At 46.8% G+C, this 17,468-nt stretch overlaps 1 protein-coding gene across 9 annotated transcripts in view; it reads left to right on the forward strand.

Annotated features, from left to right (window-relative positions):
• Positions 1-954: 954 nt before the first annotated feature.
• SIRT5 (sirtuin 5) overlaps positions 955-17,468 on the forward strand; it is a 29,084-nt gene continuing 12,570 nt past the window's right edge. For 2 of the 9 annotated variants that reach the window (XM_036869782.1, XM_036869791.1), the window contains exons 1-6: positions 1,215-1,281; positions 9,677-9,826; positions 12,312-12,445; positions 14,584-14,809; positions 16,301-16,388; positions 17,193-17,246. In XM_036869782.1, coding sequence (XP_036725677.1) covers positions 9,712-9,826; positions 12,312-12,445; positions 14,584-14,809; positions 16,301-16,388; positions 17,193-17,246 — 617 coding nt within the window. In that variant the 5' untranslated portion in view covers positions 1,215-1,281; positions 9,677-9,711. The other 7 variants (XM_036869790.1, XM_036869783.1, XM_036869784.1 and 4 more) reach the window with 7 other exon arrangements.

The following is a 17,468-nucleotide window of genomic DNA, read 5'->3' on the forward strand; positions in this document are numbered from 1 at the left end:
GGCCCTTGGACCACGGAAGGTTGCAGCGAGGGGCACTGGGCCTTCCCCACAGCGTGCCTTCCCTCCTCCCCCAATGTCTGAATGAAGGAAAGGATTAACACCTGATGGCTAACACCATAAGCTCGAAAAGCGACGAAACAACAACACTTCAATGAGTAGCAGTATATGTGGTGGCACGGACCCTTGTGTCTGGAGCCAAAGCGCTTACAAATCCCAGTTCTACTATTCAACAGCCTTTCCATCTTGGGCAGTTACTTGACCTCCTTGGGTCTCAGTTTCCCCACTGAGGGGAAAGTGGGGATAACCCTATATATTTTATCGAGTGGTGGGGAAGGTTTCAATTGGTTAATACATGTGAAGTTCTTAGAGGTGTCTGGTGCAAAGTGCCATATACATGTTAGGAAAATACAGCAGCCAGACGTGAGGCCCTTCTCCAATTTTCTTGGACCCCATAGGGCCCTGAAGGCTGGTACAGCCTGCAGGAGCAAGAGAGGCTCCAAAGTGGGCTGGATTTCCAGCCAAACCGAGGGAAGTGGTTGAGGTCTGAGTTGGGAAAACAAATGTTACCATAACATTCTATGCAACCGAGTTCTCAGACCGCTTGCCTTTAGGATTACTGGCGCACCCAGAAGCAATTCTATTCTGAGAAAATCAGTGCTGGTGGTAACCCTGAATCAAAGACAAAGAAAGATGAGTGATTTTACGGGCAATCAGACACGTGGAGCCACGTGGGTCACAGAGTCCTCGAGGACCTGAAACTGTTCCCTTCGGACATGGGGTCAGGATCTCAGCACCGGCACTCAGCTTTGGTGGGCTGGCCTGGGAGCCCCGCTAACCATCATTGGAAATAGCGTCTCAGAAAAAGCCGACCTATAATTCCAAGTGCTCTGTCGCAAAGTTGTGCGATCAGCTGCAGGCTCAAGGAGGAAAGCAGCTCGTCATTCACAACATGTCTGGGAAGCTCACAAAGACGAAGTAAGAGCCTGTCCCCTCCCCCCGGCCGGCCGTCCCCCAAAGAAAGAAATGCAAAAGAACAATCTTGTTCGACGATGAACAGGCCCAGGGAAGGGCCCCCCAAGGCTTGGGAACCCGGCCAGGTGCGCGTCTCCGGCAGGGGCCGCGGAAGCCCGGGCACGTGGGTCAAGCCGCTCCGCCCCCGGCCTCGTCGTCCCGCCCCCGGCCTCGTCGTCCCGCCCCCGGCCTCGTCGTCCCGCCCCCGGCCTCGTCGTCCCGCCCCCGCGCCAGAGCCGCAGCCGCTGCCGCTGCTCGGGCCTCCTGCAGGTGCGTCAGCACTGGGGTCAGGCCGGCGTCTGCGCGGCCTTCCTGGGCTCCGGCCTGGGGTCCGGCAGAGCACGCGTTCCCGCGGGGCCGAGCTCAGCGGCTGGGTGTGGACCGGGGGCTCACCGGGCCGGGCGCGGAGGCGGGGCCAGCCGGCCAGCGGCGCGCCTGCGCGGCTCAAACGCACCCGCTGATTCCGGGGTCCAGGATGGTGGCGAAGGGGGAGGGGGAGCGCGAGGGGGAGGGGGAGCGCGAGGGGGAGGGGAGCGCGAGGGGGAGGGGGAGCGCGAGGGGGAGGGGGAGCGCGAGGGGGAGGGGAGCGCCCCCAACTTCCACGGGTGGACCCGGGAGGCAGCCCCGGCCGCAGCCGCACGTGCGGAGGCCCGAGGCCCGGTGTTTTTCTGGCACAGCACAGAGGCAGCTGCGGCCCGAGAGACGAGGGAGGGGCGGAAACGAGGTCGGAAAGTCATGTGGCCAGGGCAGGTGGGCCTGGTAGGCCTCTGTGAAGGGGGAGCCCCTGGGGGCCCCGGGCAGGACGTCCCCTTGGAGTAGAGTCACTCTGGGCACTGCAGCAGCCCGGGTGGCAGATGTGAGGTGGCCTAGGCCTGCTGGTGGGCGTGGGAGGAACGGCCAGATCCGCAGGTAGTGTAAAGCTGCAGCCCTCGGGATTTGCTGAGCTGTCGGGCTGTGGGTGCGAGATGCTGAAGGAGAGGAGAAGTGGGCACCAAGGAGGATGGTGCCCTAAGGCTTTGTAGGAAGAAGTTTTGGGGAACGTTCCGGAGTTCGGGCTTGGCTGTATGAGGTGGGAGCCATGTGTTGGGCGTTGGAGGGGGCAGTGCCATCTTGAAGCCCTGGGAGGTTGGGAGATCCAGCGAGGTAGGAGAAAAACCAGGAGAGGATGGCGCCTGGAAGCCGGGAGGAGGAAGTGGTTCCCGGAGAGGTGATCAAATGGGTCAGAGGCTGGACGTGATCAAGTAGGAGCCTTGGGTTTAGCAAGGCTGGTGACCTTGGCAAGAGCAGGTGGTAGTAGGGGAGAGGAAGTGAGTCTGCCAACGTCGATACCTGGGGGCTAGAGCATTGCATTTATTTAGCTCATAGGTGTTCAAAAAGTATTTAGTGAACACCTGTGTAAGTTTTTGCAGTTCCTTTGCAATGTACTTACTGTGTATTTTATTATTTTTTATAAATTTATTTATTTATTTTTGGCTGCGACGGGTCTTCATTGCTGCCACGTGGGCTTCCTCTAGTTGCGGTGCGCGGACTTCTCACTGTGGTGGCTTCTCTTGTTGCAGAGCGTGGGCTCTAGGCGCATGGGCTTCAGTAGTTGTGGCTCGCGGGCTCTAGAGCGCAGGCTCAGTAGTTGTGGCGCACGGGCTCAGTTGCTCCGCGGCATGTGGGATCTTCCCGGACCAGGGCTCAAACCCGTGTCCCCTGCATTGGCAGGCGGATTCTTATCCACTACACCACCAGGAAAGCCCATTGTCATGTATTTCAAATTAATGTTTTGTAAATTATTTTTTCTCTCGAATTCCTAATATAACCTTACATTTATTGTATTTTTCAGAATTGGTGGGGTGCCCCCTTTATCAACAGGGAACCTGAGGCATTTTTCTTTTTTTCTAATTGGGTAGGTGAGTTTCCAGTTTCACAAGAAAGCCTGGTTAAGTGGGTACTGCCATTCACCCAGAGTAATATCAGTGTTTGGGAACCTATCCTGCACCCAGAAAGCTCCCAATGACTGTGATGAATGAGTTTTTCTCTCCTGAGGCCTTTCTTCCCACCTGAAGGTAAAATCAAGGCAGGATAATTGGGGGCTTCACCCAGGGCAGTTTTCACCCCTGAGGGCTTTTGGACCAGATAACCTGAGTTCTTCCTCCTCTGACTCAGCACAGTGGGGACCTTCTACCCTATCACTGCACCACCCAGGTGTTTGCTTTTGCACTTGAATCAGGTTGTGAGCTTGTGGAAGCTAGAACCACTGCCCACCCTGATCCCTCAGAATCGCAGATAAATGTTGGCACAGAGGATGCTTCCGATGAATACTTTGAGGTAGCATCTTGAAAATAGACTTATGTTCTGAGCATTTACAATCATGGAGATAAACTTCAGGTGGCACTGTTCTAAAACGTAAAAGTTTTGTTCTTAATCTCTCCTTTGTTTTCACATTTACTGAGAGACTTGGAGAACATCTTGTAAGTTAATGGAAAATTTAGCAAAACAATTCCTACATTCATTAAAAAAAAAAAGTCATGTGATGACTAATAAAACAGGCAGTAGACCTGTTTAGTTTTTGTAACCCATAAGACCAAAATTATCTCACTGATGCATTACTTCAGATAGACATGAAAAACTTAGACTCCACTAATAAATTAGTATGATAAAAGATTTGAAATAAAAAGAATATACATATTTAAAAGGAGTTTTTTTTTTTAATGGCACAACTTTTTTTTTTAACTTTGGGTTTATTTATTTATTTATTAATGGCTGCGTTGGGTCTTCGTTTCTGTGCAAGGGCTTTCTCTAGTTGCGGCAAGTGGGGGCCACTCCTCATCGCGGTGCGCGGGCCTCTCATTATCGCGGCCTCTCTTGTTGCGGAGCACAGGCTCCAGACGCGCAGGCTCAGTAGTTGTGGCTCACGGGCCTAGCTGCTCCGCGGCATGTGGGATCTTACCAGACCAGGGCTTGAACCCGTGTCCCCTGCATTGGCAGGCAGATTCTCAACCACTGCGCCACCAGGGAAGCCCAAAAGGAGTATTTTAATTGTATACAATTCATGAGTTTGTTTATATGCATATATATAAAATATATGTGTATGTCAGTAGACATTATAATTCACATAAGATGAGAACTAAAGCTGTCTTCCCCCAAAGTACTTGCTCATTGCATTTCCTAGACAAACAATCTAGATACTAGTGGTTTTTGGAAATATTGAAACATGAGCAAGGAAAACTTTTTTCCATTTTATTATTTTGAGTTCAGTATTATGGTGAAAGTAATTATTATTACTCAATAATGAGAACATTTGAATAGAAAAACTTAGATGAAAAATTAATAACATTTTACCCAGATAATACAAGTCTTAATTTTGTCAATTCTAATTAAAAACTCCTTCTTAATATTCTCAAATTTTTGACAACTCTTTATAATTAGCAACAAATTAAATACCTAAGTTCAGAGTAGAATGAAGATTTGCCTTCATTCACAGCTATCCAGGAGAAGACCCACCATTTAGACGCTCATGCAGAAGAGCTGTGCATATAGCAGTATAGTCAATTGCTTTATGTTGACGCCTTTGTTGATTGGATTTTAAATCCTTAAATCCTTTTAAATTCTTAATGACTTTAAAAATCCTACCTTCATGTCTAAGAAAAACTATGACAGTTTACTCAGGAGTTGGTCTAGAATTCTTTGAAAATAAGTGGGAATGCTTTCCAACATTTAAAAACTTACAGAGGAAGAAAATAATTTTCTGGATCAAATTGATGTCTCCAGATTTAAATATTAGAAAGCAACAGTGCAATCAAACATCTTTGAGAGAAATAGCTGAACATATTAAGCACAAAATAGCATAAGTAACTTCATGCAACATATAAGGAGCTTTTAGTAAAGTGAAGCAGTTTTGGGAACATTAATCTTTACAGTGTTCATGAAGATGTGCAAGTTTAACATTTATCATCTATGACAATATCTTAAAGCCTCAGCTGGATCTGAGAAAAACCCCTTTTCTTGATAATTATTGAAGCTGAGTGATGGGAACATACATACGAGTTAGTAATACTATTCTATTTTTGTATATGTTTAAATTTTTCCATAGTTAAAAAAATAAAGCATAAACTGTAGATAGTTACACCGTTATTGAGGTGTTCAAGTAGTTAGTTGTTCCAAATCAATTGAAGTTTGTCAGAAGCTTACGCCCATGCTGGTGGAAAATCCTGCCAAGCTGTTTTCCTCATGCTTCCTTTAAATAAAGCACTGGGGGGCTTTTCAGGGTAGTCGGGCATCCCCATTGTTGTGGTCTGCAGGCTGCCCACCAGAGTGGCCCTCCTTGGCCACTGGGCATCTGAGCCTGCCCACCTTCTCCCCCTGGCAGCCTGTCAGCCAGGGGCCTTTTTTGGCACTATCTTTGCCTCTGACCTCATGACTCCAGAGGGTCTTGTCCCCTGAGGTTGTTCTGGAAACCAACACTACACTATTTTTCTCTAACCTACTCTCTTTTTCAGAATTCCAAGCTACTTGTCCAGTCTTTTTGATTAAAGCAGAGACAGGTTACAGTGAAAATTTGTTGACATTTTGTTTGCATGAAAGTTTGTTTGCTTCTTGTTGTTTTTAAATGAGGTTTATTGAAATGCAACTTATATACTGTAAAATTCACCCTTTTGTTATACAGTCTATGAGTTTTGTAAAAACACCACAAAATAAAGACATAGAATTTTCCCTGGCCCTACCTGCCTTCCCCTTCCGTCAGTCCCTGGATACCATGGAGGTGATTTCTGTACCTATAGTTTTGCCCTTTCAGAATATCATATAAATGGTCTCAAACAGTAGGCAGCCTTTTGGGTCTGGCTTCCTTCACTTAGCATAATGCTTTCCTTTTTTCAAAAGAAAGCAACTTTATTTTTAAAAATATTTATTTATGGCTGTGTTGGGTCTTCGTTTCTGTGCGAGGGCTTTCTCTAGTTGTGGCAAGCGGGGCCACTCTTCATCACGGTGCGCGGGCCTCACACTATCGCAGCCTCTCTTTTTGCGGAGCACAGGCTTCAGACGCGCAGGCTCAGTAGTTGTGGCTCACGGGCCCAGCTGCTTCGCGGCATGTGGGATCTTCCCAGACCAGGGCTCGAACCCGTGTCCCCTGCATTGGCAGGCAGATTCTCAACCACTGCGCCACCAGGGAAGCCGTGCAACTTTATTTTTGAAATAATTTTAGGTTAATAGAAATGTTGCAGACATAGTATACAGAGTTCCCATATACCTTTTACGCAGTTTCCCCTAAGGTTAACATCTTACCTTACTCAGTTTAGTACTAGTTTAGATCTAAACTAGGACGTTTACATTGATATAGTACCGTTAACTAATTGGCTGGCTTCATTCAGATGTTGCCACTAATGTCCCTTTTCATGTCTTGAATCCAGTCCAGGATCCCACAGTGCATTTAGTTGTCATGCCTCCTTAGTCTACAAACTGGGACATGTCCCCAGTCTTTATCCTTCATAACCTTCATAGCTTTGTTGAAGAGTACTGGCCACTTTTGCCATAGAATGCTTGCTCAATTGGGGTTTGTCTGATGTTCTCTTACAATTAAATTGAGCTATTGCATTTTGGGGAAAAATACCACCCAAGTGATGTTTTGCTCTTCTCATGGCATCATATGATAGATGAAAATGAAGTAGTATGAAGGAGGTAGATGAAGTCAGTATGTCTTAGAACTGGTGATGTTAACTTTGGTTACTTGGTTAAGGTAGTATCTGCCAGGCTTCTCCACTGTCGTATTACTATTGTGTAATATTTTGAAAATGCATCCATGTTGCATGTATTACCAGTTTTTTCTTTTTATTGCTGAATAAGATTTCATTGTATGGATGAATCACAATTTGTTTACCCTTTTAAAAGTTGATAGACATTTGGTTTGCTTCCAGATTTTGACCTGGCACTGTCTGATAGGCCTGCTGAACATAAATAATTTCACAGAACACCAACATCAGACAAGGCCACCCTGTGATCGTGATGAATCCGGGCAAAAATAAGACAACTCCATAATTAGGTCTGAACCCAGACATAAATAAGCACTTTGTCTAAACCACAGAAATGGCAAAACACCCTCCTATCCTGGCTAATAGGAGGGCTGTTGCCTCTTGACCAATCCCAGCTCAAGCCTCACTTCACTCCTTCCTCCTAGATCACACTCACTGAATTATCCAATTAAAGTATACTTTTTCCTGACAGCATCCAATCCAGATCAAAGCCTCCTTCCTGACCCTCCCCAGCTTTACCCAGCACAAGCCCGAATCCTGTAATAAATCCTTTCCAACACATCACCAGGTCGCCTGCAGCTCCTTACCGTGAGCTGCTCCGTCCTGGCACTTGCTCAGCTGCAGGTGTGTTCTAGACTTCTGCTGGAGAGCACTGGCAATGCAAACAATATATACACACACCTGTTGAAAAGCCTCACTTCCACTCTTGTCGCCATACATCCTACTTCTCACGCCAATTCTTGTTACTAATTTCTTGGGAATTCTTCCATTTTTTTTTAAACACAAATGCAAGTAAGTACTATGGTATAACATGTATCCCCCTTCCTTTCTCTTACAAGACACTATTTGCACCTGACTTTTGTCCCCTATTCTGGAGATCTTTATCGGATTAGAGGGAACAACTCATTCTGTTTTTTATTTTTAACATGTGAAATCTGAACATTGGAAAGATGTATGGAATTAAATAATCTGATTTGACACTAACAGAGTTTTGAGACTCACCTTCCAGACATTTATTTTTAACCTCTCTGAATACCCTCTGCTCTACTGATATCAACACTCACTTCTGAAGCCAGCGAGCTGTCTGCTTATAAATACTGAGTCAACCAGCAAATCACATTTAATTAGACTTTGAATTAGACTTTGTTCATTTGGGTCGTTGTTTAATTGTAGTAAAATACATATAATGTAAAATTTACCATCTTAACTATTATTCAGGGTGCGATTCAGTCGTGTTAGGTACATTCACATTGTTGTGCATCCAATCTCCAGAACTCTTTTTATTTTGCAAAACTGAAACCCATTATTTTTATTTTTAAACTATTTTATAGTTTACATGCAGTAAAATTAACCCTTTTTTAGTGCAGAGTCCTGTGGGTTGTGACAACACAATCATGTAACCACCACCACAATCAGGATGTAGGACAATTCTGTCACTCCCCCATATCCTCTCGTGCCCTTTTGTGTATTCACTCCTCCCTGCTCCGGCAGCCACTAATATGTTTTCTGTCCCCATAGTTTTATCTAGTCCAGAATATCATATACGTAGAGTCATACGTGCATTCTTTTTTTATAGCAGCCATGTTGCGTACTGTGAATGTGTCATTGTTTATTGAACTCATTGCCTGCAGATGGACATGTAGGTTGTTTCTAGTCTCTTGCTGTTAATCACAGTAGTCTAAAGAACAGCCCTGTAGATATGTCATTTTGGATGTGTGCAAGTCTCACTGTTGTAAAAATATCCAGACTTGGGATTGCTAAGTCAAAGGGAAAATGCATTTGTTTTTGATAGGTTGTCCTCCAAAGGGATTGTCAGGTTTTGGGAAATGTGTTATTTTTCTATTTTTCCTGTATATGCAGACCTTTAATCCTGAGTTCTGCCAACAGTGTGATCCACTGGATAGAAGTCAGCTATGTCAGTTACCCTTTTGATGTCATGGATCTGAATATGGCCTTTCTCTGTGTCTGTTTTTCTTTTATATAACTCCTCAGGGATAGGTAAAGATTTACTAAATGCGCTTTAAGACTCGCAGTTTTCTTTGAGACGATGTCATCTTAACCCTATTTCTTGTCATAGTGCATATCTTCCCTGCCTAGTGCAGTTCTCAGAATTTACATTCTCACAGAAGCTATATTTTTTTTATAGTAATCTTTATTTATTTATTTATTTTTATATTTATTTTTGGCTGTGTTGGGTCTTCGTTTCTGTGCGCGGGCTTTCTCTAGTTGCGGCAAGCGGGGGCCACGCTTCATCGCGGTGCGCGGGCCTCTCATTATCGCGGCCTCTCTTGTTGCAGAGCACAGGCTCCAGACGGGCAGGCTCAGTAGTTGTGGCTCATGGGCCTAGTTGCTCCGCGGCATGTGAGATCTTCCCAGACCAGGGCTCGAACCCGTGTCCCCTGCATTAGCAGGCAGATTCTCAACCACTGCGCCACCAGGGAAGCCCTAGAAGCTATATTTTGACGCAAAGTTGAGAAGCCAGTGGTTTTCATACCGTTTTGAAAGCATCAGAAGCTGTGTTTCAAATGAGTTCTCCCATCTGACCCCTTCCCAAGCCTCTAAGGCTGTGGTTCTCAAGCTTGAGCACTCATCAGAATCACCCGGAGACAGATATGGGCCCACTGCCAAAGTTCCTGATTCAGTGGATCTGGGGTGGAGCTCATGACTTTGCATTTCTAACAAGATCTCAGGGGATGCTGCTGATGCTGGTCTGGGGACCGTACTTTGTAAACCACTATTCTGGGCACCTAGGAGCGCTTTAGAACACACAATGAAAACAGCTGGTTTAGAGGATGAACGCCATGAAAATTGCTACGGAGGATTTTTGTTAAGGGCATTCTTTTGCATATATGTGTATGTGTGTATGTATATATTTGCAGAAATACCAGTATTTTCTGATTGTTTCTCTTTGTTTTGTAATTTTTCTAAAGCCCATCTCAATAATTAGTGCGACACAGAGAACCTGATGCCACCTCTCCGGATTGTCCCAAGCCGTTTACTTTCCCAGCTGTATTGCGGATTGAAGCCTCCAGCCTCTGTGCAAACCAAGATTTGCCTAACAATGGCTCGTCCAAGTTCAAGTAGGTCTTCATAGCCTGCCACCTCATCTCCAGTGGAATTTGAAATACCTGAATGTTCCTGCCCTGTGAGGGGGAATGTCTGTATTGAAGTGGGTATGGGGCAGGATGCTGGAGAAAGTCACTCTGTCCTGTTGTCCTTAGGGAAGCCCTTTCTAGGACAGGGTCAGAATTATCTCTCAATAGCCAAGTTAAGTCCATTTAAGACATTCTGTTGCTTCTTCAGAATGTTTGCATTTAAGCTTTTCACACATGATTTGTATTTTAAACCCCTCACCTCTTGGCAGGGCAAGAAAGCTAGTGATCGTCCTATGGGGTACTATGGGGTTAAATTTTCTACTAGACAAATGATTTGTATCTCTACCTGACAAAAACCTGCAAGTCAACTCTGACCTAGGAATCTATTCATCAGTAGGATGACAGAGTTTACATTTGAGATAGAAAAGACTTTTAGGGGAAAGTTCTATGGGTGAACTTTAGGTCCTTAAGGATGTTTGTAGATTTTGAATCCGGGAGTCATGTAAATAGTTCCTAGAAAAGTACTGATGTATTTTCTTATTAAACATCTTGTTCTTTCAGGAGATTAGATCAGACTACAACCTCTAACCCACCCAGACTGGGTTTCTTTTTCCGAATTCTTCCTTGGACAGCTTTAGTGGGCCCTGTTTTTCACACTGGTCTGTCTCTGAAAGGGATGCGAATTCCGGCAGAGCGCTAGTGCGGTTGGCAGGTCGCTGGGCTGGTTACACCCGAGGGAACAGTGTGCCTAGACCGTCTTTATTCCTTTGAGCTTATGCTGCTGAAAGCATGGTCCCAGAGCTCCAGGGCCAAGTGGGAGAGGGAGCCGGAGCCTCTGCATCTTTTGTTTCTGAGGCTCTGCTTTTATTCTTTGTTTATTCTTACCAGTCGTCAGAGAGGAAGGGAAGGGGAGGAGAGATTTTGAGCCTCTTTTGAGATTCTCTGTCCTGGGCTAGCCGTAGAGGCAGCTCTGAGCTTACAAGGGTGAGGAGGGCCCTGCCCTGCCTGGAGGAGCCAACAAGCATGAGAAACTGGTACGATCCACGTCACCAGCTTGGGGTACACAGTGACGTCACCTTCCCTTTAACGTTCACTTTGTTGTCTGTGAGCCCCCATGCCACTGTCTTCCTTCCCTTCCTCCATCGCCGGTTCCATGTCTCAGGGGCGCTCGATCCGTCCAAGGGTTGATTAGCCTCGGCTGCCATTCCTCCCGGGGGAGACCAGAGAGCTTGCTCCATCAGCCAAGGAACCTGCTTCCACTGAAGGTTCAGCACAGACGGGCCACTCCCGGAAGATACCCGTGCCCGGCAGACCCTGCCCCGGTGGCCCAGGCCAGCCGCAGGCCATGCTGGTCCACACTCGCTTCTCCGGGTAGGGGCACTGGAGGAAGTCTCTTCTCCCACAGCTCATGCTCGGCTCTGCTGCACTGCTTAGGCCTGGCCTGCCGGGGCCATGGCATTTCCTCACCCCAGGCACGAGGGCTGCAGAGCCGCAGCGCCTGGGAGAGAGGGTGTTGCTCTCAGCCTAATCTCTGCCACCAGGAGAAACAACGGCAGTTCCAAGTCTGGCTCCTCGTCCTTATCCTGGGATGATGACACTCGTTTCGGGACCAGAGTCTGCCTTGTGATGCCCATCAAGTGCTTGGTGCAGCGCCTGGGCGCAGTGAACCTCACGGAAGGAGGGCTGCTGCCCCCGTTGGTCTGAGATCAGGCGGGAGGGTGCCCGGAGGTGCAGGATTAGGCCTTGGATCCTGGAGCGCAAGCCATAGGCTGTGACCACGACTCCCTGCGGTCATGTTATTCTCTGCGTTCAGTTCCCTTCTGTTACCCCAAGTCTCTGGGGACGTCTTGTTGTAAAGACCAACTCTTACTCGAGCCGTAAAGGAGAAGGTCATGGGTGCAGATTGGGACAGAGCATCTATTCACAGAGGAGGGGCCCTCATCCTCACCCCGGTAGTGATGCCGAGGGAAGCTGGAATTAGCAAGATCCTCAAAGGGAAGTGAATTTGGAAAGGAAGGGAATGCTTTGGGGTGCAGCGGGCCTGAGGTCAGCCCTCACACACACACAAGCTTGTTTTTACTTTTAAGAAGGAAGTTGCATCCCCGTCCATTAGCGTTTTTTAATCCTCATAGTAGCCCCCCTTTAGGGAAGGCACTATTGTGCACGTCAAACAGCCAAGGAAACCCAGGATGGCAGAGGGTCAGTCATTCACATAAGATCCCGCTTGCGGGAGATGGGGTGGGATGCAGGGCCAGTGCTGTGCGCCCCAAGCCCCTATCTCTTTCTTAAGACGCTGTACACTCACACATCAGGTGCACGGGGGCGTCCTCATGGTACGAGAATGGTTTTTATTTGCTTATCTTAAAGTACAATTTCACGCAAGGTCAAGTTTCAAAATACAGGCAATTGATTTGGGATGTAAATGTCCACATGGTACCCTGAATTGACCAAGATTTCATTCTCTCTTGAGGCATGGCTGACTTCCGGAAGTGTTTTGCAAAAGCCAAGCACATCGTCATCATTTCAGGGGCTGGCGTCAGTGCTGAGAGTGGGGTGCCGACTTTCAGAGGAGCGGGAGGTTACTGGAGAAAATGGAAAGCTCAGGTTAGTCCTGTCTCCAGAGCACCGAGAGGCTCTTCTGCCTGAAGCCATAATGGTGTCTGACTCGGAACCTATACCTACTCCTGAAACCCAGAGAGGAAAGTTTTGAAATTTACCATGACCCTTTTGTCCTGTTTGTTTTGGCATCGACACACAGTCCGTATGATTAAGATCTCAGGTTTAAGCAAAGCAGCCTCTTTCCTTTCTTTCTAGGCATGTATTGATTGCACTTATTCAGATAACAGTTGGATTTCTTCTAGTAACTAAAGTGGAACCAGAAAACTTCATTTAGCGTAATTCATTACTTTTCTATAGATGTTGAGATTAAGAATTACACGTTTTTTAAAAGTTTCTCTGAACTTTTCATGTGAAAAACAGTGTTGAATTGTTAAAGGCTTAGGCCTGTGATGCTCAAAACTTTATATGAAGGTCATTAGGATGTAAGTTCTCTGGGGGCATGCAGTTTTTTTAATTCAGTTTTTATTGAGGTATAATATATTGGGAAAAACCCGTACAAACTTTTTGGCCAACCCAATATGTGCAATAAAATTCGCCAATTTCAAGTGTACAATTCAGTGAGTTTTAATAAATGTACACACTGGTGCAGCCGCCACCAGGATCACCGTGTGGAACATTTCTGTGCCCCAGAATATTCCCTCAAGGCCCCTGTAGGCAGTCTCCTCCCCTCGCCCTGGCCCAGGAAATCCCTGGTTTTGGAGGGCAGGGAAATGTGCCTGTTTTCTTCATCACTCTATCCCCAGCTCCCAGAACTCTGGCACATGTAGATGCTTAATAGATTTCTGTTGGTCGAAAGAAGGCAATCATGAATAATTACTTCAATACATGACTTCCAGATTTCATAGGTAATTTCTTATCGAGTGAAGGGTTAATGAATCTGCCCTTCCTTCCCCTATTAAATGTCTCAGGCTGGCAGATGTTTAGGATGTCTTGTCACCTCTCTGCTGCCCTCCGGGCGAGTCTGGGGATCATCACCTTAAAGCTGAGGGAGGGGAGAAAGAAGAGTGGAGGGCCCTTAGGGTCCCACAAGAAGGAGGAGCTGCGGACAGCAGTCCCTGGATCTGAGAAGCGGGGCGGGGTAGGGGCAGGCGGGGGTGCTCAGAGGGCATCAGGAGGAGCTTCCAGAGGGGCGGTCAGTGGTGTCAGAGCAGCTCAGGGTTTGGGGGGACCCAAAGAAGTCAGTCGACTGTTTGACCCCACCTGTGTTCCGGGGCTGCAGCTTCATGCGCTGCCTGTGACCGCTTCGGGCCCCCGGAGGTCTAAGTGGGGACAGGAAGGAAGGAAGTACAGGGTTGATGTGGGTGATCCACGGCACAGATGGTCCACTCCGCAGACGCAGGCTGACTTTACCACCAGGTTGAAGGGTGACCTTTATAGTAAAATAAAATGCATAGTCCCAACCCCGCCTCAATCAATTTATGGAACATTTCAGTCATTGCCAACGGTTCCCCTCCCCCGAGCTTCTAGCCCCAGACAGCTACCGACCACACTGCTCTTCCACCGTCGATGAGACTTGCCTCTCCTAGAAGAGGAATCGTACTTTAAAAAATATGTATTTTATATATATCCTGTTACTATAATGTATATACTATTTTTTATATGTGTAGTTTGTGTGTGTGTGTGTGTGTGTGTGTGTGTGTGTGTGTACCTATCATTATAGTTACAAAAAACCGAGTTTTTCAACTATGGCCATTATACCTCAGTTGGGCATTTTGCATTTTACTTTTCTTCCTGGATTAAATGAGCTTGGTATCCTGTAATGTGGAGCTCCATGAAAAAGCGGATTCCAGACTAAATTACCTTCCCACCTGTTACTCGACTTCACGTTCGTAACTTAACTTGAGTGGAAGATGAGACAGGTTGCAGTCTCCATGCCTCATCACTGGGGAAGTTAAAACCGATTTCTCCAAGGTCTCTCGTGAGCCCCAGGCCCCGCCCTGCGGCTGCCATGCCACATGTACCTACACGGACGTGTTCCTGCGGGCACCTCCTAAAGCTGCCTCTCTGCTTAGAACAAAGGGGTCCTGGGAGCGTCCCCCCGGCTGCAGCAGCCCCGCCGCCCAGCTTCTGGAGCATCAGAGCTTCTTTCCCTCCCTGACCCCTGCCTCCTTTCTGCCCCCCAGGACCTGGCCACCCCTCAGGCCTTTGCCCGAAACCCATCCCAGGTGTGGGAGTTCTACCACTACCGGCGGGAGGTGGTGCAGAGCAAGGAGCCCAACGCCGGGCACCTGGCCATCGCTGAGTGTGAGGCCCGGCTGGGCAGGCAGGGCCGACGGGTCGCGGTCATCACGCAGAACATCGATGAGCTGCACCGCAAGGCTGGCACCAAGAACCTTCTGGAAATCCATGGTGAGGGACCCTCGGTCTTCCGTGGGAGGGGGGAACCAGACCTGAAAACACAGGTGCTGCCATGTCCCAGCTGGGCCCGCTGCATCTTAACAAGACCCCAGGTGCCTGGAATGCAGACCACCTTGCCTGGAGAAGGCCGGTCTGCTCCGCTGTGTGCTCTCCCCTCCCTGGGTGTCCTGCTGAGGGGCCTTACGTTCCCAGACAGCCCCCCAAGCTGGGCTGAGGGAAGCAGGAGGTTTGAGCCATTGAACAGCTGTGGCTTTAGCAGGATTCAGCCCCGGAAAGGCCTGGCATCCCTGGGGGAACCATTTACTCTCCCTGTGTCCCCGATCGGCCCTGTCCGCTGAGGCTGTGCTTCTGCTCAGCCCTCGAGCCTTTAGGGGGCTGCCAGCTCAGTGACCTTCGCTGCAGCGAGCCCACCAGGTCTGTGACACCGCGGAGCTTGTCTCGGGTCCCTCTGGCTTCCCTTCTCTGCGCTTAATGACACCCTTCTCTTCCCTCTTCTTAATCCTCTCCCCTTTTTGCTCTCACCGAAAATCTAATCAATTCATTCATACAAGAGCATAAATGGGTATGCAGGAATTTCTTCCCAAGGGCATTTAATAGTCTACAAAAGTTCAATCCCAAGAAACGCATTTCAAATTGTGGAATTTCCAGAAGCAGTGACCCAGTGGGGCTCCAGGCTCCCTCTAGTTTAGCTGTCTCCTCAGAAAATAAGTCTCTGGACGGCCTTGCTTGGATCCCATACCTCCCTTTTGACCAAACACTACTGCTAGAAGGATAGGCTGCTACGATTGGACCAGTCTGGAACTCGTGCCCTAGCTTGTATCTGGGGATGTGACTGACAGCTCCGTCAGCTTGGCATGGGACAGAGGAGAGGTGGCTCCCCAAAGAAGGGATCCTGGACAGAATGGAACAGTGTGTGTCCACTGCAGTGTGACGTGCTCAAACTGGGCATGGGGTGACTAGTTAGTGAATGGAGATCACCTTTTATTGGTTAAGGTCAATAAGTCATGGCTAGTTTTAACGGTTATTTTCTTCATTTGTTAGTTGATTATTTATTGAGCTGCTTTTGTAGAAAAGATTCAAGCTTTATTAAGTCAAAATTAAGATTCTGTAAAACACATCCCAAGCTACTGAGCCTTTATCAGTCATATACTCCGTGAATCCTGCCCTTAGGTTTAGATTGGCTTCTTCTACCCAATTGACTACTTCAGTTCCACCTGAACATCAGGGTAATCAGAGAGCTCCTCAGTCATGCAGTAAGTTATTTCATCTGCCTCTCTCTCCTACAGATTATGCAGTCCAGGAGGGCAGATGTTCTGGCTTGTTCAATAGTACTGCATGCCTTTATGTTTCCTGTGATACCTGGGGTAGGCCCATTTGTTAAAACGATGTATAAAAACTAAATTATTTCGTACCCCTTTAGACGTGGAGACAATTGCTCCTGATTATACTAAATTCCAGTCTTGTTTAACTTTTGTTTTTCAGGTAGCTTATTTAAAACTCGATGTACCTCTTGTGGAGTTGTGGCTGAGAATTACAAGAGTCCAATTTGTCCAGCTTTATCAGGAAAAGGGTAATTATACTGCACTACAGAATAGACGTATGTCGTTTTGTCTAAGTTGAATATAAATGCGAAGAAATTGAACATTCATCTAAGATTCCCATGGATATTTATGAGAAATAAAACTGGGTACAGTACAGCTATATGATAAAAGAAGTATTTTGCTCACAATTTACAATGTTAAGTGAAAACAACAGAATCTAACTCTATACAATATGATCCCAACTTTGTAAACACACACACACACACACACACACAAACACACACCATGTTGATGTATCTTTATATAGATAAAAGTCCAGAAGAAAATACAACAAAATATTAACAGGAGTGGTAGGATTATGGGCAATTTTGATTTCTTCTTTATATCTTTCTGAATTTTCCAACATTTCTATGATGAACATTTACTATTATTATAATTAGGGCAAAAAATTAAGAGTAGACTCAGAATATTGAGAAAAATTCTACCTGGCCATTTTAAATCAGTATAAATTATACACGTAACTTATTAACATAATGTCATTGCAGGTGATTCCAACTAGGATGACATATACCGTGCAAATCATGAAACTCTCCTTAGCACAACAGCTACTCCACCCGCCCCCCACATACAAATTCCCTCTCCTGAGGTAGAACCAGTGGTAATCAATTGTTTGGTCTCCATCCTCCTGGTACCCTTCTAAGTCAGTGTGTATTCATTAGGAGTTTTGTACCATATACTGCCAGGCAAAGAGACAGTCTTATTGGGTTATCTTATTTCATTGTTCTTCGATTACACCAGTGACGTTCTTTCTTTTCTGATATTATTTACTTCAGGGCTCCAGAACCTGAAACTCAAGATGCCAGAATCCCAGTGGAGAAACTTCCCCGGTGGGTAAAAATGTTTGATCTGTATTTGGTGTTCCAGATTGCAAAAGAAAAGAAAATTAGGGGTCAAAATCTAAGTTCATTTGGTGAGATGCCTCTTAAATGTGCAAATGCCGAACCCAGCCCTGATCTATGAGGCCAAGGGCAAAAGGACAAAAGGTGAACCAAGCCAGGCTTAAGAGAAGTGCTTCTGTCCCATCCCTTTCTCCTCTGTGTTATGGCGGG

This window comes from Balaenoptera musculus, chromosome 11 (genome assembly GCF_009873245.2).
Source record: "Balaenoptera musculus isolate JJ_BM4_2016_0621 chromosome 11, mBalMus1.pri.v3, whole genome shotgun sequence".
NCBI lineage: Eukaryota > Metazoa > Chordata > Mammalia > Artiodactyla > Balaenopteridae > Balaenoptera > Balaenoptera musculus.